The sequence below is a fragment of the Natrix helvetica genome (genome assembly GCF_964273705.1).
Source record: "Natrix helvetica genome assembly, chromosome: 8".
Taxonomy (NCBI): domain Eukaryota; kingdom Metazoa; phylum Chordata; class Lepidosauria; order Squamata; family Natricidae; genus Natrix; species Natrix helvetica.
Window position 1 is genome coordinate 1,726,257 of NC_138559.1, and position 24,309 is coordinate 1,750,565.

Consider the following 24,309-nt stretch of genomic DNA (forward strand, 5'->3'; position numbering starts at 1 on the left):
ACAGTATCAAGAAAGAGAGTTTAGCCAGGGGAAGAAAACTGGTACAAGGAAAGCTCTGAAGTCATTATGGATGAATTCCATGATGCTCTGTATTAAATCAGGGCTCTCCAAACATGGCAACTTTACGTCGGGCGGACTTCAACTCCCAGAATTCCCCAGCCAGCTTTGAATTCTGGGAGTTGAAGTCCTCCAGGCTTAAAGTTGCCAAGGTTGGAGAGCCCTGTATTAAATTGTTCCTAATTATGAAGAATTCCATGGTGTGTGTGTGTGTGTGTGTGTGTGTGTGCGTGTGTGTGTGTGTGTGTGCGTGTAGGTCTCACTCACCATCTTCAGGCTGGGTTTTGGGCTTAAAGTGTGATCGGAGCTGCCTTCTTTCTATAAATCTTGGTTTTTGTGTGTGTGTGTGTGTGTGTGTGTGTGTGTGTAGTGCTGGTTTTGTTTCAGTAAGTGAAATGATTGGTTGTGTTGTTGTATCATGATTGGTAGATTGGTGCTGATTGGTGCTGGCTGTGTGTCTATTGTTGTTTCGTGTTGTAACAGCCTGGGTGGTGGGTGGGGCTCGTTTGTTGACTAGGGCTGGTTTCCAGATGTCTGGTAGGCGGAATATAAATCCTTCCATTCCTCACCATCCAGTCAGAGCTGAAGAAGTTTCTTGGATGAGAAACGAAACGTCTTCAAAAGAAAAAAAATCCCAGAAAGTCCATTGCCTCCTGAAAAAGCACCTTTGGGTCAACCATGACCTGCATGAGGGAGAATCTCTAAAGACCACATTCTACTCCTGCAAACATTAGATTGGTTGGCTGATTAACTCATTTCTAGTATTTACACTCTGCTCTATATTTTGGGCGAAAAACAAGAAGATGAAACATTCAGTGCAAAAGAAAAATGTTGTAAGGAACAATAATGTGTGAGGAAGTTGTCCAGTTGTCCACATGGAAAAGAAAAACTGGACAACTTCCTCCCACATCTCAACAGTCTACACCCCAAAATACAATTCACCGTGGAAATAGAAGCAAACAACCAACTTCCCTTTCTGGACGTGCACACCATCTACTGGAAAAAAAAAACACCACCCGCTACTTAAACGCACAATCCCATCATCATCCTGCACAGATCAACTCTGTAGCCAAGACCCTCATCTCCAGAACCAAATGCCTAGCCGACAAAGACCACCTGAAAACTGAAAACACACTCTCACAAACGTATTAATCTCCAACAGATTCCAAAGAAAAACAATTACCAACCTAATCCAAAGGGAGACTCCCCCCAAAAACTGAGACACAGAACAGGACAATGGCATCGCCCTCCTCCCTTAAATCAAAGGCACCACAGATAAAATCAGCAAAATTCTCCACAAACACAATATCAAGACAGCCTTCAACACTGACCAAAAATAGCCAACATCTTAAGAAACCCCAAAGACAAAATCCAGCTAGAAAACCAAGAAGTCTACGAAATGCCATGCAAAATCTGCCCTGCAACATACATAGGACAAACGAACAGGAGAATAAATGCACGCATTGCAGAACACAAGAACGAAGTAAGAAAAAAAGAAAAAACTTCCTCCCTTTTCCAGCACCTTAAAGCTACAGGACACGAAATTAATTTTGAAGGAACCAGGTTAATCTCCAAAACTGAACACTTCAACAAGAGAATAATTATGGAAGCCATCGAAATAGAGAAACACCCCCAAAACATGAATAAATGTGACGATACCTCCTGCCTACCAGACATCTGGAAACCAGTCCTAGTCAACAAACGAGCCCCACCGACCACCCAGGCTGTTACAACACGAAACAACAATAGACACACAGCCAGCATCAATCAGCACCAATCTACCAATCATGATACAATCACACAACCAATCATTCCACTTACTGAAACAAAGCCAGCACTACACACACACCCCACCAAGATTTATAAAAAGACGGCAGCTCCGATCACACTTTAAGCCCAAAACCCAGCCTGAAGATAGTGAGTGAGACCTCATTGAAACGTTGCCAAGACAATCTCAATCTTACATGGGAAAAGACCCGAATACAACAAGACCAGCATACCTATACCCGTGAAAATCTACGAAAACACACACACACATGCACACACACACACACACATATATAAAACTGGTTCTGTGGGTGTGGCTTGGTGGGCATGGCTTGGTGGGTCATGTGACTGGGTGGGCGTGGCTATGTAGTCATGTAATTGGGGGATCAAAAGAAACTCACTTTAACAATGTCCTGCTGGAGCAGGGTTGGAATAGATGACCCCCAGGTCCCTTCCAGCCCTGGATTATCATCTGAAGTTGCTTCTAGTGCCAGGTTTGTAGTCTTTCCTTCCTCTCCTTTTTCCCTCCCTCCCTTCCTCCCTCCCTCCCTCTCTCTCTATATATCTATCTGTCTCTTTCTCTTTTTATCTTTTTAATTGTAATAATAGAATTATTTTTTAAAAAAGACAGTAGGTAGGACAGCAGGCCTCCCAGAAAAAGAGATCAACCTGAAATTCAAATGCAATGAAAGTCAACACAATCAATTTTCATTCTCAGAGATAACAGGTATGCTCTTCCTCTACCTCTTAACTGTAAGCTACTGAGAACTGATAAGAGTAGAACAGAATAACAGAATTGGAAGGGACCTTGGAGGTCTTCTAGTCCAACCCCCTGCCTAGGCAGGAAACCCTATACCGTTTCAGACAAATGGCTATCCAACATCTTCTTAAAGACTTCCAATGTTGGGGCATTCACAACTTCTGGAGGCAACTTCTGTTCCACTGATTAATTGTTCTCACTGCCAGGAAATTTCTCCTCAGTTCTAAGTTGCTTCTCTCCTTGATTAGTTTCCACCCATTGCTTCTTGTTTTGCCCTCATGTGCCTTGGAGAATAGCTTGACTCCCTCTTCTTTGTGGCAACCCCTGAAATATCGGAAGACTGCTATCATGTCTCCGTTAGTCCTTCTTTTCATTAAACTAGACATGCCCATTTCCTGCAACCGTTCTTCATATGTTTTAGCCTCCAGCCCTGTAAATCCTCTTTGTTGTTCTTCTCTGCACTCTTTCTAGAGTCTCCACATCTTTTTCCATCATGGAGACCAAAACTGGATGCAGAATTCCAAGTGTGGTCTTACCAAGGCATTATAGAGTGGTATTGGTGCAAGGATGAGAGGACCATTGAGGGATGGGGAACTGTGATAAGCGAAGATGAACTCATGCATGCCTCTTTTAGACGACATTTGTGTGGTGATATCTCAATATGGACAAAATCTTTATTATGGTCATAATAAACCCAGCAGCAAAGAGACATACCTTGATAGGAGAATACCACTTATGGGGCGAGGAGGACCTGCGAATGCCGCTTCCAAGACTCCTTGGCTCTGGGAATTCATACTCTTGCTCTGGCATCTTGACGCGGGCGTTCTTGGCCTTCTCCAGCTTCGCCCCTTCTTCGGTTGATCCCTTTTCTCCCCAACGGACCTGAAAGAGAAACATTTCCATCTGCGTGATCTCAAGCTCTTCTCCCACGATTCCGCCCAGATCTGTCTAAGGAGACGTGGAGATGGGCAACTTCATGTGGGATTTTGCTTGGGGATGGGGATTTTGGGATTGGGATTTTGGTGAGAATCTTTGTTCTCATCAGGTTCAGAAACGGAAGGACTATATTGGAGACTTTGGAGCAAAAGGCCAATGACAAACTTTGAGTTTACAACCTCAAGACTTGGAGATGATCCCCAGAACTCTTCCAATTTTGCTAGTGAATTGCAATGTTCCTCCCACCCCTCATCTCCTTTTCTCTCTCTCTCATCTCTCTGCATCCACCACTGCACGATACCTCCATCCGCTTAATGCCCCCAACTCCACGTCCGCCATAATAGGAAGCATCCACTGTGGGCCACTTCTTCTTGGGAAGTCCATCATCGTCTTCCTCCTAAAAGAGAGCAAGAGAGAGAGAGAGAAAACATGGGCATCAACATTGATCTATTGGAATTTCTAATCTTTGGACAGAAAGAAATTATTGTGAAGAGCTCCATTGACATTTTAAAATAAAAAATCTTCTGGCTTATATCATTGTTTATTCAGCCATGACCTTATTGGTTATCAGACAAATTAGACATTGCTTTGGAGTTCATGTCAGCTTTTTCTGAGGAAATAACTCTTCCCAGGTTTTATTTACCCTCTGAAGCAAACTGTCCCTGTTTTTCTCCCTCCCTCCCTCCTAAATGAAAACCCGACTCAAGAGATCTCCTAGTGAATTAGCAAAGCATAATATTCAGAGTACATAGCTATATCTGGGCTTGTATGTCCTGTTTTCTACTTCATAAGGGAAATACTTTTCTAGCAGTATTTCATCACCACAATGGAGATGTGCAAAAGCATTTTAGTTCAGAGGTTTTGCCACCTCCTCTGGGCACATTTCTGACCCTTGGTAGCCTGCATAGATGCGGTTTGTCCAGTGGGGAAGAAAGCACAGCCTTGGAGTAACGAGACTTATTCTTTTATTTATTCACCTGTTTTGCTGAAGGACTTGCCTGCAGGAGCTGCGAGTGCTCTGGAGGCATTTAACAGGGGACGGGACAGCCCTTTCTCTGGAATAGGGCAGTGATGGCAAACTCTTTGGGCACCGAGTGCCCAACCCAAGCGTGCATCATGTGTTTGGGTGCATGCGCAGATCACCTGAAACCCAAAGACCAGCTGGCACATGCTTGTTCTTTGGCCATTTTTGGCTGTTTTTCAAAGCATTTCCAGGCCTTTTTCTGGGCCGTTCTCAGGCTGTTTTCCAGCACTCCAGCGCCCTCAAAGGCCAGCTGGCCAGCGTGCATGTAAGGGCCGGAAAGCAAAAGAGCAGCTGGAACAGCGTGGTCTCTGTGTGCCACCTCTGCATAGGTGCCATAGGTTCGCCATCAGGGGTATAGGGTCTCCTGCTTAAGCAAGGTCCCTTCCAATTCCATCTATTCTTCCATTTCCAAAATGACCTTCTAGGAACCTATTGCCCAACGGTCTGTCTTTGCGTTGTTTTAAAACAGGGATGTCCAAACTTGGCAACTTTAAGACTTGTGGACTTCAACTCCCAGAATTGGCTTTAAGTCCACAAGTCTTAAAGTTGCCAAGTTTGGACACCCCTGCTTTAAAAGCCCAGAATAGACTTTGCTGCTAAAGTTAAGAGAGATACCAGAAGAGCCTTTCCAGCTTCCTGGTTCCCAGATGTGCTGACCAATGAAAACAGTGAGGGGTAACAGGAGTTGTAGGCCAAAACATCTGGAAGACCCCACAGTGAGAAAGGAAGTTTGGGTTTGTCTTGGCAAGGGTTCCAAACAGCCCACATGTTTATTGGCAGGTGCTAGCAGACCAAACGTCCGTTTGAAGGACCTTTTCTCAGTTTGCTACCAACATGTCTTTGCGTGTTGTCTTACATCCCTAACCCTCCATGGGTTAGGCTGGATTAAGGGCTGATACTAGTGAAGTTACAGATGCAGAATAACAGAGTTGGAAGGGACCTTGGAGGACATCTAGTCCAACCCCCCCACCCAAGCAGGAGACCCCACACCATTTTTGACCAACGGCAGTCCAGTCTCTTCTTGAAAGCTTCCAGGGATGAAGCTCCAAAAACCTCAGAAGGCAACTTCTGTTCCACAGGTTGATGGTTCTCACCCTCAGGAAATTCCTCCTTGTTTCTAGGTTGAATCCCTCCTTGGTCAGTTTCCATCCATTATTCCTTCTCTGGCCTTCGGGTGCCTTGGACAACAGCTTGACCCCTTCCTGGCAGCCCCTCAAATATTGGAAGGCTGCTCTCCTGTCTCCCCTGGCCCTTCTCTTCACTAGACCAGCCATGCCTAGTTCCTGCAACCGTTCTTCATATATTTTAGTCTCCAGTCCCCTAATCATCCTGGTTGCTCTTCTCTGCACTCTTTCTAGGGTCTCAACATCTTTTTGATAGTGTGGTGACCAAAACTGGATGCAGAATTACAATGATAAGATGGGGGAAAGGAACATAATGTGAAGGGAAGAGAGGTCAAATAATAGCACTATAAAATAAAGAAAGGGAAACAAACACAGAAGAAGACATCAGTGTGATAACCAAAAAGATGGACAGATGGTGAGCAGAGAACAAGGGGGTGGAGGTAGATGGAGTCTGTCATCAATCCAGCAGCCACCTCCAGCAAGGGAAAACCCTCCCCCCAATTTGGACCCCAGGACCAAGCCTTCAGGCTCTGGAGCAGGGGTCTCCAACCTTGGCAACTTTAAGACTTGTGGACTTCAACTCCCAGAATTCAGATAGGTCACCAACCCTATCTTGACTTTTTTTTCTACCTCTGTGAAAAGAACAAATGGTCTTCAAGTTCCCCAAAGAGGGCCCTTTGCCAAGCTAAGCGATATCCTGTGGGATTCCGGACAGATGTTTACAGATGCCTCGCTTGTTCAGGGTAGATGTGGTTCACCGCCAGTTTGAAGAGTCTTGGCCGTGGCCAGGAACCTTCTAGGACTCACCAGCTCTGCATTTCCTGGCTCCTCCCTTTATTGTTGCTGATTAAATTCTCACCTTCCAGAGGCAGATCAGGCTGCTCATCTGTCCCCAGTCACAGCCAGGGAAGCCACATTACATTTCCTTCTGGTTTCCGTCCCTGCTGGAAGTTCCTCTCCTCCTTTGTTATGTCTATCAGAGAAGAGTTATTCCAGGGTTGTTGGAGGAAAGAGGGAGGAGGAGGAGGAGGAGAGAAGAGCAGGAGGAGGAGGGGAGGAGGAGCAGGAGGAGAGGAGAGGAGGGAAGAGGAGCAGGAGGAGAGGAGGAAAGAGGAGCAGGAGGAGAGGAGAGGATCAGGAAAAGAGGAGGAGGAGCAGGAGAAGAGGAGAAAAGAGGAATAGGAGGAGAGGAGGAGGAGAGAAGAGGAGGAGGAGAGAAGTGGGAGGAGAGAAGAAGAGGAACAGGATGAGAGGAGAGGAGGAAAAAGGAAGAGGAGCAGGATGAGAGGAGGAGGAGTAGCAGGATGAGGAGGAGAGAAGAGGAGGAGCAGGAGGAGAGGAGAGGAGCAGGAGGAGAGAAGAGGAGGGGGAGGAGAAGAGAAGAGGAGGAGCAGGAGGAGAGGAGTGGAGCAGGAGGAGCTCTCTAAGAAGAGGCATATTCATGGCACAATCTGCAAGAATTAAGAGAGAAGCATTCTGCTTCCCTAGTAAACGCCAAAGGCGCATGGAACACTATTTTCTTCCTATTTTCTACTTGCATTTTTATGTGCTTTCAAACTGCTAGGTTGGCAGAAGCTGGGACAAGTAATGGAAGCTCACTCCGTTAAGCACCACTAGGGATTCGAACTGCCAAACTGCCAACCTTTCTGATCGACAAGCTCAATGTTAGATATTAACACAAGCTACTGTGGTTTCCACTGGTGGCCTAACATGGGCAGGGAGATAGAAGAGTGGGTGGCCACCTGCACTCCATGTCAGGAATCCAGAGCAGCTCCCCCAGAGGCTAAGGAGTGGGAGCGCCCTCAGGCACCCTGGTCTAGGGTGCACATTGACTTTGCTAGCCTCGTTCATGGCCAAACGTTCCTAATAGTTGTGGATGCATACTCGAAATGGTTAGAGGTAGCTCTGATGACCTCTACCATGGCAGAGGCGGTCATCGAGGTGCTATGGAGACTGTTCTGCACGGTCTGCCCAACGTCTTAGTCTCAGACAATGGGCCCCAATTCACGACCATGCAATTCGAGACCTACTTAGCTAGCCAGGGAATTCGGCATGCCCTAGTCGTGCCATTCCACCCGGCCTCCAATGGTCAGGCAGAGCGAATGGTGCGATCAGCTAAAGAGGCCCTCGCCAGGATGGGCCCGGGTGATTGGCAAACACGGGTTGATCACTATTTACTAATCCAACACATTACGCCAAGCGCCACCACAGGGAGAAGCCCCTCTGAGCTTCTCACCGGTTGCCGTCTAAGGTCCCACTTAGACCGGCTATACCCAAATTACTCTGCCACATCGCCCCCAGATTCCACAAGCAAGATTCGAAACTTTAGCATAGGGGATTCAGTATACGCCCACAACTATGCCGGGGGAACTCTGTGGATTCCTGCTACGGTGATAGGCATCACCGGGCCTCGCTCTTACTTACTAGAGCTAGAGGATGGTAGGAATTGGAGGAGGCACATTGACCAACTCCGTGGTCACCTCTCCCACTCCAACCTTAGGGTACCAGACAAAACTCTGAAACCAAACGACCAAGGCCCTACCCAAAAGGAGCAAGCATTCACTCCTTTCACAGACAACTCAAACCCGAAATGTCCAGTAGACTTATCTGAGTTTGTTGCAGGCCCACAGCGAGCTCCAGGCGAGCAAACCCAGGGAACTCCAGCCGCGGCCTGGGGTAAGTTCCAGCAGGTTCCACAGAGCGGAGCTGGAGAGCAGACAGGTCCGTCCGACCTGCCTGAAGAGCCGGTTCCAAATGAACTGCACAGGTCTGGTAGGGCAAAACAAAGACCCGCCTACCTCAAGGACTATGTAACCAACTGGAACATCCCGACCAAGAGGGGAGGGGTGTTGGATATTAACACAAGCTACCATGGTTTCCACTCTGGTCCTCTGTCTCGGCGGGAACAGAGGTTTAATCTGATTGGTTGAGAGGTCCCTATAAAAGGAGAGCTGTCAGACCTAACTGCTGCTGGATTGTACATACTTGACTGTTGTAATAAAGAGATGTTGTTGCGTTAAACCTGAGTCTGCCTTCTCATTGCCCTATCTAACACTCAACGCTTTAGCCACTGAGCCACCGTGTACAAGGGTTAACCACCCCCCCAGCTGAAAGACTCCTTGCTAAATCACACCTTTGAAAGCTGGAAAAAAGGCAAGGGAGGGGAAGGATTTTGACCAGTCGAGGAGGGAGGTTCAGGCTAGACCTCTGCAAAACCTTCTTCAGTGATAATATATAATAAGATACGGTGATAAGAGCCCTTTCACTAGAGGGTCCCAGGAAGAGGCCGGGTGCTCATCATCAGAGATGCTCTGTTGCAGAGGACTCCACAATGTGACAACTTCAACACTTGCAGACTTCAAACCTTCAACTTTCCTTTTGGGTCTGTTCGGGGAGACTTAAGGGCCCTGTTGCTGAAGATGCCAGCTGGCTTCCTTTTCTTCTCTCCAACATCAGTTCTTGGTTGTGCAACTCGCCTTAACACCATCCATTCCGGTGGGAAAGGATCCTTGCCGGCTTTCTGTGAGCCGGCTGGCTGGAAGTGCTAAAACTGAATCTCCTCCGCTCCTTGGTGGCCCCCAGATGACAAAGCCCAAGGAAGGAAAGCTGGAAGGTTATCCGTCCCTCCTTTTCCAACTTCCATCAACAATTCACCATGCCTTTCTCCTGCCTAGCGGGGGCAGACGCCTAGGCTCCCTGCCAATGGTTTCTTCCTTCCCTTCCCTCTTTGGGACATTTTTCAAAAATTAACATCTAGGTTCCCTTTTATTTGACTCCAAAGCAAGCGATTCAAGAAGTTTCGGGTCATAGGAGCAAACAGCAGCAGCAGCAGCTAGAAAGTCTTCCTTGCAAACTGCAAAGGTAGAAGCAGATGTAGGAGAAGAAGCAGATGTCTTTGATGGATCCCATAAATCACCTTTGCTGAGTTAGAGCTCTGTTTTCGATTGAAGACTACCAAAACTTTTCTGGGTACCTTTGTCTTGAAGCTAAATGGAAGGAGTGATATCAGATTTAAACTCTCTCCCTCCCTCCCTCTCCCTCTCCCTCGCCTTTCTCTCTTCTCTCTCTCTCCTCTCTCTCTCTCTCTCTCTCTCTCTCTTATCTCTCTCTTCTTTCTCCCTTCTCTCTCGCATCTCTCTCTCTCATCTCTCTCCCTCTAATCTCTCTCTCCTTCTCTCCCTCCCCCTCTCTCTCTCCTGCTCTCTCTCTCCTTCTCTCCCTCCCCCCTCTCTCTCCCGCTCTCTCTCTCTCCTTGACTTGGCTGTAGAACCAGCTGAGTGAGAAATCTTGTGGGCTCCAGATGTTAACAAAAACACCCAAATGATGACAAGATTGGGCTGTTGGCTTGCTCAGATTTAAACTCCTAGAAAGAAAATTAATTTAGCCTTGGTCTCAAAGCTGCAATGTCTGATTATAAGGCAGCAAGCACACCTCATCCTGGAAAACCCATCATATAATCAAAGCATAATATGTACTTAAAGCCCAACATGCAACCACAACGCAGGGGAGAAGCCACAGTGATGACACCATGATAGAAGGGGGAAAACCAAAAGCACAGGTATAGAAGAGGGGGTCTCTAGCTCAACAACAACAGTAACTGTGAGAGGGACCTAGAAACCCCTCCTAGTACATCACCATGTAAGTATGAACCAGCAGTGTGCTGCAGCTACTAAAAAAGCCAATGCAGTCCTTGGTTGCATCAACGGGGAAAAAGCAACAAGATCTTGAGAAGTGATAGTACCGCTTTATGTTGCACTACTGAAGCCACATTTCAAATACTGCGTCCAATTTCGGTCACATTGCCAAAAATATATATCACAAGGTCGTCAAAAGGGTGCAGAGAAGAGCAACAAAGATGATTAAGGGCCTGGGGTCTAAATTGTGTAGAATTGTGTAAAATGCTCAAGAGAACTAGGTATGTGGAGCCAGGGTGGTGCAGTGGTTGCAATGCAGTACTGCAGGTTAACACACTCCTCACTCCAGCAGTTCGATCCTGACTGGCTTAAAATTGACTCAGCCTTCCGTCCTTCCGAGGTTGGTAAAATGAGGACCCATCATGACATAGGACCACAGACCTCCGCTCCTTCTGCAAGAAGCTCAAAACCCACCTGTTTAATCTAGCCGGCCTGGCCTAATTCCAGCTCTCCCACCTCAGTCTGTATTTTTAAATTTCACGGGTTGGTCTTAAGGCTAAGTTTTTAATTTTTATAAACTTGTACAGGGGTTTAAAGTTTAATCCGATTTTAATTATATTTATTATTATGTGAATGGTTTTTAATTTGGTACCTGTACACCGCCCCGAGTCCCTTCAGGGAGAGGGGGCGGTTTAGAAATAAAATAAAATAAATAAATAAATAGACGTTATCTGGCCCTTTGACCCTGTGATGTGGCAGTCATGATTGTGGATACCCCTCTGTGCAACCAGTGCAACCAGCAAAGCAGCGATGATCCAATTCCAATCAAACCTGGGAGAAACCGTTGGGTTAAGTCTTTGTTTGCACAGAACAGTTAAAACCTCTTAAAGAGTTCCAGGACAATGTGTGTCACCCCACCACAGCTTAGTTTATTGTCCTATTTCTCAACTTTTCCAACTTTGAAGACACGTGGACGGAACGCATTGTACTATCACATGCATTTCCTGCCTGTAAACAAACAATCATTTCTGAAGGACCTTAAAACAAAGCATTAACAAGGACCATCTAACCCAGGGATGTCCAAACTTGGGAACTTTAAGACTTGTGGACTTCAACTCGCAGAATTTCCCAGCCAGCACAGCTGGAATTGAAGGAGTTGAAGTCCACAAGTTTTAAAGTTCCCAAGTTTGGACACCCCTGATCTAACCAGAAAACCCCCTTTTATTAACTTCTGACTGTCACTGTTGGAAAATGTTACTTTGTAAGGCACTTGAGCCTTCTGAGCAACTACTCTATGTTTACATGCTGGAGTAACAGAATAAATAAGCTTGAGAAACGTGTAATTGGAACAGGGAACCAGCCGCTGGCCACTGGGAGCCTCAGGCAACCTCTGTGCTGTCTGGCCTTAGCCCTTTTGTCATGGTCCAGAGGTGTCTGGCATGTGTGGTACATGTAGTCCTCAACTTATGGCCACAATTGAGCCTCAAATTCCTGTTGCTAAGGGAGCCTTTTCCCATTTGCCACAGTTGTTGAGTGAATCACCGCAGTTATTCAGTTAGTAACATGAATCTGACTTCCACCATGGATTTTGCTCATCAGAAGTTGGCCAAAGAAGATCACATGACCCCAAGACTCTGCAACCATCATAAACATGAACCACTTGCCAAGCATCCCAATTTTGATCCACTTGTCCATGGGGGAATGCCACAACAGTTGTGGGAAAAGCGGTTATAAGTCAGACTGGCACACTGACAGACTCCCATCCTGTGGCTACCACCACATCTTGAGTGTTTTGAGCTCCTGCCAGCACTCCCACTTTGGACTTACTTTCTGATTGGCTCCCCTTGCAGGGTCACCCTGAGAAGTCCCTATTTACCACTTTCTGTTCATGCTGGCGTAGTTTAGGGCGGGGGGCAACCTCAGGCTCTGGAGCCGCATGTGGCTCTTTCATCCCTCTGCTGCGGCTCCCTGTTGCCAGTCAGCTCCACAATTAATAGGCTTTTGTTTAGGACAGGTAGAGAAAAAAGGATGCCGTGCTAGGAGGAAACTCTATGGTGGGGGAACTGGACTTCTGGTTGGCTCTTGAATTGAGCGGGGGGCTTCTGATTAGGACCTTTGTGGCTCTTTGAGTATTTAAGGTTGCCAACCCCTGGTTTAGGATCACTAACCTTTCAAACCACAGGGAGCACTAAATTCATACTTTTAAATCCCATGGACCACTAATACGATCTGCCTAATGACTGGCTGGGTGGGTGTGGCTAGGTGGTCATGTGGCTGGGTGGGCCAACCTGATGTCACTCACATTGAGGGGCACCTCGCCAACTTCTACTCGCCCCTCCCCTCCCAGCCACTTGTTGCCTGCCCGCCTGGGCTCCTTAGGGCCCCAATAGGAAGCAGTTGTTGGAGCTAAGCAGCCGCCATGAGAAAGAGTTGGCAAAACAGCTCAATTCAAATTGGATCTGGCCGAGAAGGAGGCTCAGCAGAAGCACCTCACTGAGGACTATGAGCATAGGCTTTCCAAGCAGAGGGATGACCTGCGGGAATGCAAGGCCAGGTACTGGCACCTGGAGGCTCAGTGGGCTGAGATGGTCAGCCAGTTCCAGGCCATGATGCAGTCCCACCGGAACGAGGCCCTACGGCTCTTCTCCACCAGCGGTGCTTCCCTCCAGCCTTCGCCCAAAGCCCCCCACCAGGAGGCTGAAGCAGACCCCAAGTCGGAATTTCTGCCCCCTTCCAACCCGCACAAAAAGACCACAAAGGGGGAGACTCTCTGCAGCAACACAAGCGTTCATTGCACGTATCCGTCCCAGGGGCCGTAGTTTGAGGACCCCTGATTTAGTGCAATATAAAAAATGCAGATGATTTTTCTGCAAACCACCAAAATTTTCTTGTGGATCACCAGTGGTCCATGGATCACCAGTTGGTGACTGCTGGTTTAGGGGGCAACCCAGTGAGGGAGAATTACCTGGTCCTCACCTGATAACTTTCCAGGGACCTTGAAGACCGAACTGCGCAAACAAAATGCTTTATGAAAACAGAGGCTCCACAACAGCAAAACTTCAAAGGAAATGTGACGAAGGATCAAAGCACTCACCTCGCTTTCTTCCATCGGGGGTGGTGGGGGCTCTTTAATAATCTGAAAAGGATGGAAATAAACACAAAAGGCTATGTTATGTTTGTTCTGACCGAGGCTTCCCAAGAGCAGGAAGCAAGCTCCTTGTCCCGACAAAACACCCTTTTATCAATTGACTGTGAATTCTGCTCATTCACATCCAGCAACGTCTTTCAAGGGAGGATTTACAGTCACAGACCTTCTTTGCCTTGGAGAGCTGCCAGGACAATATCTGCAGAACTTGGCAAGGAGTCTCTGAGAGTCACAAACCAATTAAGCAAACTAATTGTCTCCTGCAAACTCCACTCCCCTTTCACTCCTCTTTTATTTCCTCTGGGAGGGGCCATTCATCGTCCACCTGTGGCCTTACTCCCAAGTCGACCCCTGTTCTTTAGCTGTTCCCTTTGTCTGGCAGCTCTGCGCATGTGCACACTGGGAACAGGTTCCAGCTGTTCGCCTGCCTCACTGATGTCTGACTCCGAAGGCAGCTGATAACTGTCGGACGGCCCTGGCCCCCTCTCTGCCTCTGACACAGAGCCCTCATCAGAGCCTTCCCCAGACTCCAGGACTGGCCCAGGTTCCTCCCCAACCTCCTCACTGTCTGAATCTGCTGCCAGCTCTGTCGGCAGGCCACAACAATGTTCGCTTTTAGGACCCATCCTAAGAAGATGCCATTATAAACTATTTCTAAACATTTTCTTTATGTTTAGCCGTTTGTATCAAACTGTTGTATTACCTTTGTTGTATGCATATATTTTTCTCATGTTAGTGTATCTTAAATTATCTTTCCTACCCCCAATCTGATCGCTATGTTCTAATTCTTCTAATAGACATTAATTTTACATTTCCCAATTTCTTAATTCTTATTCCTATCATCTAACCATTTATACCAGCTTTTGTCATCAGATGACTAAATATCGAGGCCTTTGTCTCCAGTGAAAGCATTCCCACATACATCAGAACCATCTAACACACCAGCTTCCTTCAACACGAGAACTGGAGAAATCTCATTGACATCAATGGTGTCGCAGTAGGGAAGATGCCCAGGAGGGCACCCTCATGGGGGTGACAGACACTGACTTGACTTTGCAATCCACTCCACCCAACTTCAATGGGTGTGCAATCACAAGATGCACATTACAAGGGGTGGGGAATGGATCACGACTAATGTGAACGCCACATGCGCACAAATAGAGCTCTGTTTAATGAGAAACATATCCTTCTCCCAGTCATCCTTGCTCAGCTGAATCAGAGAATGCAACCAAGCAATACCCATCCTCTCTCGTTTTATTATTATTATTATTCCATTCCTTCCTGTCCAAAGGAATGTCAGCCAAGCGACCATTACTAATTAGAAATTCTAGCAAGGCCAAAACAGGGGGGGGGGATTGTCTTGCTTCATCAGAGGCATTAACTTACCTTCAATCCACTTTAAACTCAGCTTAGGTGGGACACACGTCTTCCCCACCTAGGAAAATTTTCTAGTAAATTATCAGCTAATGCCAAGGTCTTCAAATTTGGCAACTTGAAGACTTGTGGACTTCAACTCTCTAGCTGGCTGGAGAATTCTAGGAGTTGAGGTCCACAAATCTTCAAGTTGCCAAGTTTGGAGACCTCTGATCTAAGTGGAGAGATGGCAGAGGAAGGGATTACAAGAGAGCAAATTATGCTGGCTGGGGAATTCTGGGAGTAGAAGTCCACAAGTCTTTAAGTTTCCAAGTTTGGGGACCCCGGGCTAATGTATTAATACACCACGAGCAATTCACTCCAATAATTTCTCATACTTTTCATTGTATTTGTGCACTTATTTTTAAAATTCAGGGAGGAAGCTCCCCAATAGGATTGAAAAATAATGCCAGGCATTATCTCCCTGGATGGAAAGTGATTGTCAAAGGACTGTTAACCCCATTATTATTTCCTCCAGGCTGATGGGAAAATTTGCATGTTGTATCTTGAAAGGTTCTGATTTTCTTCCCTAGCTTCATTCAATATTCATCACACAGGCCAGCTCGCTTCTTCCTATTTTTCCTGCCTTAAAGGCTGGAATGCAAACCCCAGATTTTCAAGATTCTTCCTTTCACATGATTTCCTGTGAGATGTTTTCTCTCTGGAATAATTTCACTTTCTTTCTGTTAGATTGGGCAATGGATAGGCACACACAGGCTTAACGGTAACAACAGCTCTTTATTAAGTACAACAAGTGAGAACAATCCAGCGAAGGTTGAGTCTGACAGCAGCCCTTTGATAGGGAGCTGTCAGACCCTTCGGCCAATAGGATTAAACCTCTGTTCCCACCAGAAGAGAGGACCTTGGTGGAAACCACTGTAGTTAGAACAAGTATCTAACACTTTCCATAACGCTTTTTTAGAACCGGGGGGACATGGCTCTGACTTACTTTTAAACTTTTGAGAGAAGATTGCTGAATGTGGCCTTCAGGATAGAGAAATTCAACATCTAAAAAGTCCCAAGAATAGAGGTCTGGTAGAAAATGCAGTTTTTTGAAAATTAGCTGCATTGCACAGTCAGGGTGCAATGCTGCTGCCTTTTGGCCTTGCGGGATGAGACTGGACACAAATAAGGCCTTTGTGTATTGTGTGTATTGCAATTGTGGGGCACAGTTTTTGGTTTGCCTCCCTTGATCTACACCCGAATGTCTATGATTCCAGCTCCATTGTTTTTGTTTTTTTTCTAAACAGAGACCTGCATGTTTTTCTTGGATCCACTTCATTATGATATGATGATGAGAAGAGAATGCAGAATAGAACAGAATGAGACTAGGCTGGATTAGACTAGAGAACAGAATAGATCCTATTTGATTGTTGCTTGTGTATGGGGGTGAAAGACAGGTCTATCTACCAACCGAATGACCCATTGGGGTCCCCATATCAAAACAGCTTACCCAGTGGTGGGATTCAGTTTGGTGAACTGGTTGTTGGAAGAAATCACTAGGGCAGAGAACCGGTTGTTAAATTATCCCACCACTGAACGTATTTTATGTGCGGCCAGAACCGGAAAATAACATTTAACACAGCACATTACTTAAACAAAATGGTTCGGTTGAGATCTGCATACGTGGGATTGATCAGGGTAGATTGCAGGAGTGACACTGAAATATAACTTTATCATATTTTATCTATATCTTAAACTATTGTATTCTATTCCAATTTCATTTTAGACTGCATTTTATTCCAATTCCATTTTAAATTGTATTTTATCAAATTCCATTTTATATTGCTTTTATCAAATGATAGTAATAATTTCTTTCTGGAAGGCCCGAGGGCTAATCAATAAAGGCTCGATGTTTTTAATGAGAAGAGAAGAGAATGCAGAATAGAACAGAATGAGATGAGACTAGACTAGAGAACAGAATAGAAAGAACAGAATGCAGAATAGAATAGAATAGAATGTAGAATCAAATCAAATAGAATAAAACTGAGAGAGGGAAAATGGCCACTGATGAACTGGTATCACTTAGGTTTTTAGACATTGATTATTTTTAAAGAGTACACACACACACACACACACACACACACACACACCTCTAGGAAATTCTGGGACTTGAAGTCCACTAGTCTTAAAGTTGCCATGGTTGGACATCCTGGGTCTAAAGGAATAATATCCGCTGAATTTTGCCATGGAAGTTCTTGCAAATTTGATGAAAGTTCACCAACCAACAATAGCAGAAGTCCTCCTGGAGAACAGAACTGCTAACAAATCAGCCTACTCCGGGTAAGCTGTAATTCCTGTGAAAGAATCGTGTTGATTGTACGGGCATGTGTTGGATACCACTTTGGGGGTGCTCGCTTCTAGCTGTAGGGTTGGTCTTTCATGGTTAGCTGGCTTTTGTGCCTTCAATTGTTTCTCTCTTCTTTCAGCTTCCTATGGTCTGCAGAAAGCAGATCTAGAACCACTAGATCTAGCACCCCTTGGGCCAAGCACGATTGTGCGATGGCACGCTGAATAAACTCACATCAATGCAAAAGTTGGAAGTCTCATGGAATCCTAAACCCCATACATTCCCAGAAGTCTCACTTCTGCAGGAAACACAGACCCACAGCATCCATATTTTTAGATGACCTCATCCGACAAACTAGCGCAGCCGAAAGGGAGGATGTCTTCCCCCTTACAAAAACTATTCATCGTAAGCAGCCTTGTGGCTTTCTCTGGGAGAGATTTTCTCCCCTTTTGATGCAGAAGACCAGCCAAAGGGAGAATGGGTTCCAGGGACTTACCACAGTACAGCAAAGTGGCCAGAACCACCAGAGAAGAGCCAGAACCAAGAGAATGAAGAGGATCAGCAAGATGATTGCCAGGATGGTCCCGTCAGACTGTAAAGGAAGCATCACAGTTAAGTCAGGGTGGGACAGGGCTGAGGTCGCCTCTTCAGTCTGCCAACCTTTGTCTCAATTTTGGGTCACCTGCAACGCTCACTAGAGTCGAAGTTGTTAAGTGAGTAAACCTGGTTGTTAAGCAAACCTGGCTTGGTCAACAGAAGGTCGCCAAAGGGGATGACATGATCCTGGGACTAACACAACTGTCATAAGTATATGCCAGTCACCAAGAGTCTGAATTTTGATCACATGGCCATGGTGCATCCTTATTTCATAAATAAGTACCGTATTTTTCGGAGTATAAGAAGCACCTCCCCCCCCTAAAAGAGGGTGAAAATTTGGGTGCATCTTATACACTGAATGTAGCCCCACCCACCCACCGCCCCCCACCCTTTGGCCTCTGCCTCCCAGTTTATCTCCTTGCAGCAAATGGGGAAAATGGGGCTTGTGGAGGCTGCAATAGGCTATAGCAGGGGTGTCCAAACTTTTTACAAGGAGGGCCAGATTTGGTGAGGTGAAAATGTGTGGGGCCGATCATTCAGCCTGACATTCTTTGAACCCTTAACATTAAATGCGAATTAACTACCGTATTTTTTGGAGTATAAGACGCACCAAGATTTTGAAGAGGCAAATTAAAAAAAAAAGTTTTTGCACTCTCCCAAAAATGGCCCATTTTTCACGAAAATGGGCCTTTTTTTTAAAAGGGCATGAATAGCCTTTAAGAGGCTTCTAGAGTGCTCCTGGGGGATAGGTGGGGCAAAGATGAGCAAAAAATGACCCGTTTTTTGCTCATTTATGCCCTCCACACCCCCAGGATCACTCTGAAAACCTCCTAAAGGCTATGCACAGCCATTTCGGTGAAAGCGGCAGAATTTTGGGAGGCAAAAAATGCTGTATTCAGTGTATAAGATGCACCCAGATTTTTAGCCTCTTTTTTGAGTGGAAAAAGATGCATCTTTATACTTCGAAAAATACGGTATTTTATGAAAGACAAAACAAATGACTCCAGTGGGGAGAAGAGGCTGCGGGCCGCTTGAAATTTGAAAAATGGCCACATTTGGCCCCCCGGGCCGCACTTTGGACATGCCTGGGCTATAGCAATCCCTGCAGCCTGAAAGAGCTGATGACCGGGAGGCCCTGGCTGAAATTGAAAGTGAAACTTCCTGTTTGCTGCAAGAGGCAAATTGCTGGGAGATAGAGGCAGATTTTATTTTTTCTTTATTTTTTCTTAATCAGGCTAAACTGAAACAGGCTGTTTGCTATTTGCTGCAGAGGTAAGTCAATAACTATTAAATGCCTATAGAATGTTCAAATTATTAGAACTATTTTTAAAAGACTGCTTTATTATTGTTCTAGACAGCTTAACAAAATGAAGAAGCTTTTTAAAATAAATGCTTGATCTGAAGAGGCCCAGTGCTATTGTACCTTCTTTTAAATAGCAGAGAATAACTATACTTCCAGAAAGCCACATCAATTGTAACAGCATCTGTACAAGTATAGTCTGAAATATAACACTACAAACTGTATATATTGTCTGTACTGTTTGCTGTTTGTTGCAAGGAGGCAAATTGCTGGGAGGCAGAGGCAGATTTCCCCCCCGCCCCCTTGTTTTCCTCCCCAAAAGCTAGGTGCATCTTATACTTCAGAGCGTCTTATACTTTGAAAAATAGCCTCCAGGAGGGCAAAAACAGCTTCCCCAGGCTCCAGAGCCCCTCTGGCGGCCCGAACATCCGGTAGGCCCATTTTTCAAGGTTCTGTGCTTGCCCTGCACTTACCCGCATCCAAAGCGGGCCACATGGGGACTCCTGGGAGGGATGGGGCAGGGTGGGCGGGGCCAGCCAGGAGTGGGATTTGGGGGTTCTCCCAGCTGCACAGAATCTTAGCTAGAGATTCTCCCGAACCCCTGCGAACCCCCAGCAGCCTACCCCTGCTACCCCCAGGATGCGACCAAATTGCTCCTCAGGCGGTAACTACCCCCAGTGGAAGAATCCTTAGTTTAGAGGATCACCAACGGAGCTGCAATGACACAAACTGCTTTGGTCAAGTCAGGATATGTAGAATAGAATAACAGAGTTGGAAGGGACCTTGGAGATCTTCTAGTCCAACCCCCTGCCTAGGCAGGAAACCCTATCCCGTTTCAGACAAATGGCTATCTAACATCTTCTTCAAGACTTCCAGCGTTAGGGCATTCACAACTTCTGGAGGCAACTTCTGTTCCACTGATTCATTGTTCTCACTGTCAGGAAGTTTCTCCTCAGTTCTAGGTTGCTTCTCTCCTTGATTAGTTTCCACCCATTGCTGATGGGGAATGATATGATTTTAATTTGGAGCAGAGAAAGCGTGTATCACAGATCTCCTTCCCAACCCGGAAAACTACGGCTTGCACTAATCCAGTGATTGCTGGATGGAATATAAATTTTAATAGATCGGAATATAGCGGACTGTGGGCCACTTCAGCAGGAGAGCCTCCTCCTCCTCCTCCTCTTCCAGAGGTTTTCCTGTCATTAAAAGGCCCCGAAAATGGATTGTTTCACTTTGCTTCCCAATGTAATCTCAAGTACAGACTATGCATTTCCCCAAACCAGCTAATATTTCTCAATCCTTCCTGACTGATGTCATCAGGATTTGGGGATCAGCTAGCAAGCAAAAATTAGGCCTGGCACGACTTCCAGGCTTTGGTTTTATAGAACCAGACTGTTAAAATAACAGAAATGACCCACGGATAGGTTGCAGCTGCTGCAAAAGAGCCCGGCCAGTCCTGGCACGCCAGAGGATGGCTTGGTTGATGAGAGAAAGGCTCCAGCCTGCATGTGGGTGTTGGTTATTCAGCGCTCAGGGTCTGGAAGTGGAGTCGAGTGGTTGGGCACCGCCAGACTTCAGCACCACATGGATGTGATCAAAAGTCTTGGGTGCCCAACTCTCACTTCTCCTGCTTTGTGGCTGAGGAAAACCCACCCAGAGCTCCAAAGCATTTGGAGGGCCCCACCTTGAGGGAATCCACATTAAAGGATGGTTAGAAAATGCAAACCGGCCAGAATGGAAGGACGCTGCTAGTCCTCTCTAGAATTGCAGCTTGAGAACTTCTGACTTTCCAGCTGAAGATCCTTCTAGCTGGAGAGTGAATTGGATTGTCCGTATACGAAGGCTAACAGAATAACAGAGTTGGAAAGGACCTTGGAGGTCTTCTAGTCTAACCTCCCAACTCAAGCAGGAGGCCCTATACCATTCAAGACAAATGGCTGTCCTAGCTCTTCTTAAAAGCCTCCAGTGATGGAGCATTCACAATTTCTGGAGGCAAGTTGTTCCACTGATTAATGGTTCTCATTGTCAGGAAATTTCTTAATTCCAGGTTGTTTCTCTCCTTGGTTAGTTTCCACCCATTGCTTCTTGTTCTACCCACAGGTGCTTTGGAGAATAATTTGATCCCCTCCTCTTTGTGGCAGCCCCTCAAATATTGGAACGCTGCTATCATGTCACCCCAAGGATGAAGAGATGGTTTTGCCAGCAGGCCAGAAACCCCAGGGCACTACGGAGCCCACCAAGGGGTTGGTCCGATTGTTGCCGTCAGGGGTATCATTATGCTGTGTCAACCATGAAAGGCAGGGAAGGGCTTTGGACTATACAGGGAGTCCTCACTTCGTGAGTTCTTGCTCAGCAACCATTTGAAGTTACAACGGTGCTCAACAAGATGACTTATGGCCGGTCCTTGAAGCTGTGGCTGTTGCAATCTCCCCACAGTCACAGGATCATGATTGGGGTGCTTGGCAACCGGCACACAGTTGCAATGGTCACAGCTTCCTACAGTCACATCATCGTCACTTGTGACCTTCACTGCCAGCTTCCAATAAGTCAAGTCAATGAGGAAACCAGCCGCCCCCTGATGTTGTGCTTAATGACTGCACAGGATTCCTTAACAACCACAACCTGAACTGTAATTGTACGCTGAAGATCGCATTTAATTTCATTATACAAGGTGCAATGACAATAAAGTAATGTAAAGTAAAATAGATTAGACTAGACTAGACTAGACTAAACTAAACTAAACTAAGTCCTTTTTTCTAGACTGGACTAGAATAGACAAACCCAATTCCTATAACCATTCCTTACATGTTTTAGCCTCAATCTCTCTAATCTCCTTTGTAGCTCTTTCCTGTAGTCTTTCCAGAGTCTCAACATTAATTTTTATAATATGGTGACAAAACTGGATTCAGTGTTCTAAGTATGGTTGTCTATCTACATGATGTTCCACCATGAAACCTCTGCTCCTTCTCTCAGTGTTTCCCCACGGGAGACCCTTAGGGTACCCCAATCCTTGCGGTATTGACATAACATTATGCTGGGATAGACATGATAGACTTTCTTGGCTGGCTAACAAAAATCCATGGTCCCCAGTGATGAAGAGAGAGAATGTTCATTGATTGCTGTGGATATTCCACACGTCTTCGAAGATACAGAGACCACCCAAGAGTCTATCAAGAATGACTCAGGGCTGATCTGGATAGAAGGACTCCCTCCAGAAATGCCTGCCATAAAGCTTAGACGTCATGGCTCAAGGATGGCTTAAATCAGAAATGCAGATTAATTTCTGAACTAAAAAGATTTGGCAAAAAAGAAGTCCCAAACCACAAGACAATATGAGAAGGAGATAAAGCCATCTTTGCATCTCAGCGTCATTCTGATGTAAACTACAAGTGGAAAGGAGGCAAAATCACCATGCTAGAAGCCATGGGAGAAGCTTCCAGGCCACCTGTTCTCAATCTGAAGATGCCGTTTGGCACAGCAACCCAACAGGACAGGAACGGACTTCAACGGATGGTTAAGACTGAAGAAAGAACAACCAGCCTGCCTTCCACTGAGGACCTGTAGATTGCGCCGTCAGAAGGAGGACTGAGAAGACATCTGCAGGCCCCTCACATCCTGGACACAAACTGCTTCAACTCCTTCCCTCAGGATGGCGCTATAGGGCATTGCATGCCAGGACAACTAAACACAGGGACAGTTTTTTCTCTTGTGCCATCACTCTGCTGAAAATTGAATTCTCCCAGTTCTGTCTAATGTTTATGTGTGTTTACCATTTAGTATGGCTATAGTTATTATTTATTCTTACTGTTATCTTCTTTACTCCCCCTTTTATTGGCATTATTATTATTATTATTGGTTAATCTTTGGTGAGATTCACTGCCTTTGGGGCTGGTTGGCAGCTCAACAGCTCGAGTCCTAACCAAGGACCTAGGAACTGTTAAGGTAACGTTGGAGGATATAAGTTGTTCCAAGTAGGGTGGTTTTTTGAGGAGTCAGGATGTTCAAGTCAGGTAAATTTAGAATTTCCAAATAGCGAGGTAGCCCTTTAGGTATTGCTCCAAGGGCTCCAATTACAATTGGGACAACACATGAATTCTTTTTCCACAGTGGCTCAACCTCAATTTGCAAGTCCCGGTATTTTGTGATTTTTTTCTTGCTGTTTATCTTCAATTCGTGCATCTCCAGGTATTGCAATGTCAATGAACCATACTTTTTTCTTTTCTATTATTGTTATGTCAGGTGTGTTGTGGGCCAAGTGCCTGTCAGTCTGGATTCTGAAGTCCCACAAGATCTTGACTTTCTCATTCTCTAAAACCTTCCCAACCTGATGGTCCCAGTGGTTTTTGCTGTACTCAAATCCAAACTTCTGGCACAATTTCCATAAATGATCTTAGCAATATGGTCATGGCGTTGTAAGTAGTCAGTTTGTGAAATTTTGCTGCAGCCGCTGATCATCATCATCATCATTGACTTTATTCATCAAATATGAAACTCAGCCAACTGAACATTCAAAAATGTATCACAAATGTTATTGACTGGTATTATTATTGTTGTTGCTGTTATTGTTATTATCATCATTAGCATTATTTTCTTGCTTTGTATGTACACTGAGTGCTTTTGTACTAGAGATAAATTCCTTGTGTGTCTTAATTATTCTTCGTTGAACGATTTCATTTCCAAGAGGAAAATGAGTTTAATATAATTATAGAAAAAAAGGCCATTTAAGTTCAGTCCTTCAGCATCTCTTCAGTATATTATGCTTATGTCTTTAGGCATCTGTTGTCCTAGGCACATTATCCTTGTTTAATGTTCTTTTCTCTAGGCTAAAATGTATGCAATTTCTTTTGTTTTGGTTGATTTATCCCCCCCCCCCTTGTAGGTCTCCTTAAATTGTTTCCACCCTAGGAATGTTCTTCTTGAACCCTTTGGTGCCCAAAGTAAACAAAGAGGAGAGTCCAAACGAGAAATAATGCCCCAGTCCAATTCTTTGCACAATTCTCCATGCTCAGAGCCAGAAGAGATGCAAAGTCTATGCAGTTCTCAAATCACAAATTCAGACTGTAACCCAGGAGGGGAGCCAGAGAATTGTTTTCAATTAAAGGCATAACAAAACAGCAGTAGAACACATTAACTCTAGCTTAAAAAATAGTTTGTTAATGAACAACTTTAATCTTGTTCCCATTGAATGCTAACTTTCAAAGCATTTTCTACCACTGACTACTTAGTCCGTTATTTTTAGAATATTTTTTGGGGAATTGTCAG

At 45.5% G+C, this 24,309-nt stretch overlaps 1 protein-coding gene across 1 annotated transcript in view; it reads right to left on the reverse strand.

Annotated features, from left to right (window-relative positions):
* ANTXR1 (ANTXR cell adhesion molecule 1) overlaps positions 1-24,309 on the reverse strand; it is a 141,799-nt gene that overhangs the window by 15,915 nt on the left and 101,575 nt on the right. The window contains exons 13-16 of the mRNA XM_081960986.1: positions 17,647-17,742; positions 13,397-13,438; positions 3,822-3,917; positions 3,299-3,466 (exon numbers count right to left, since the gene is read on the reverse strand). Coding sequence (XP_081817112.1) covers positions 3,299-3,466; positions 3,822-3,917; positions 13,397-13,438; positions 17,647-17,742 — 402 coding nt within the window. The remainder of the gene's footprint in view (positions 1-3,298; positions 3,467-3,821; positions 3,918-13,396; positions 13,439-17,646; positions 17,743-24,309) is intronic.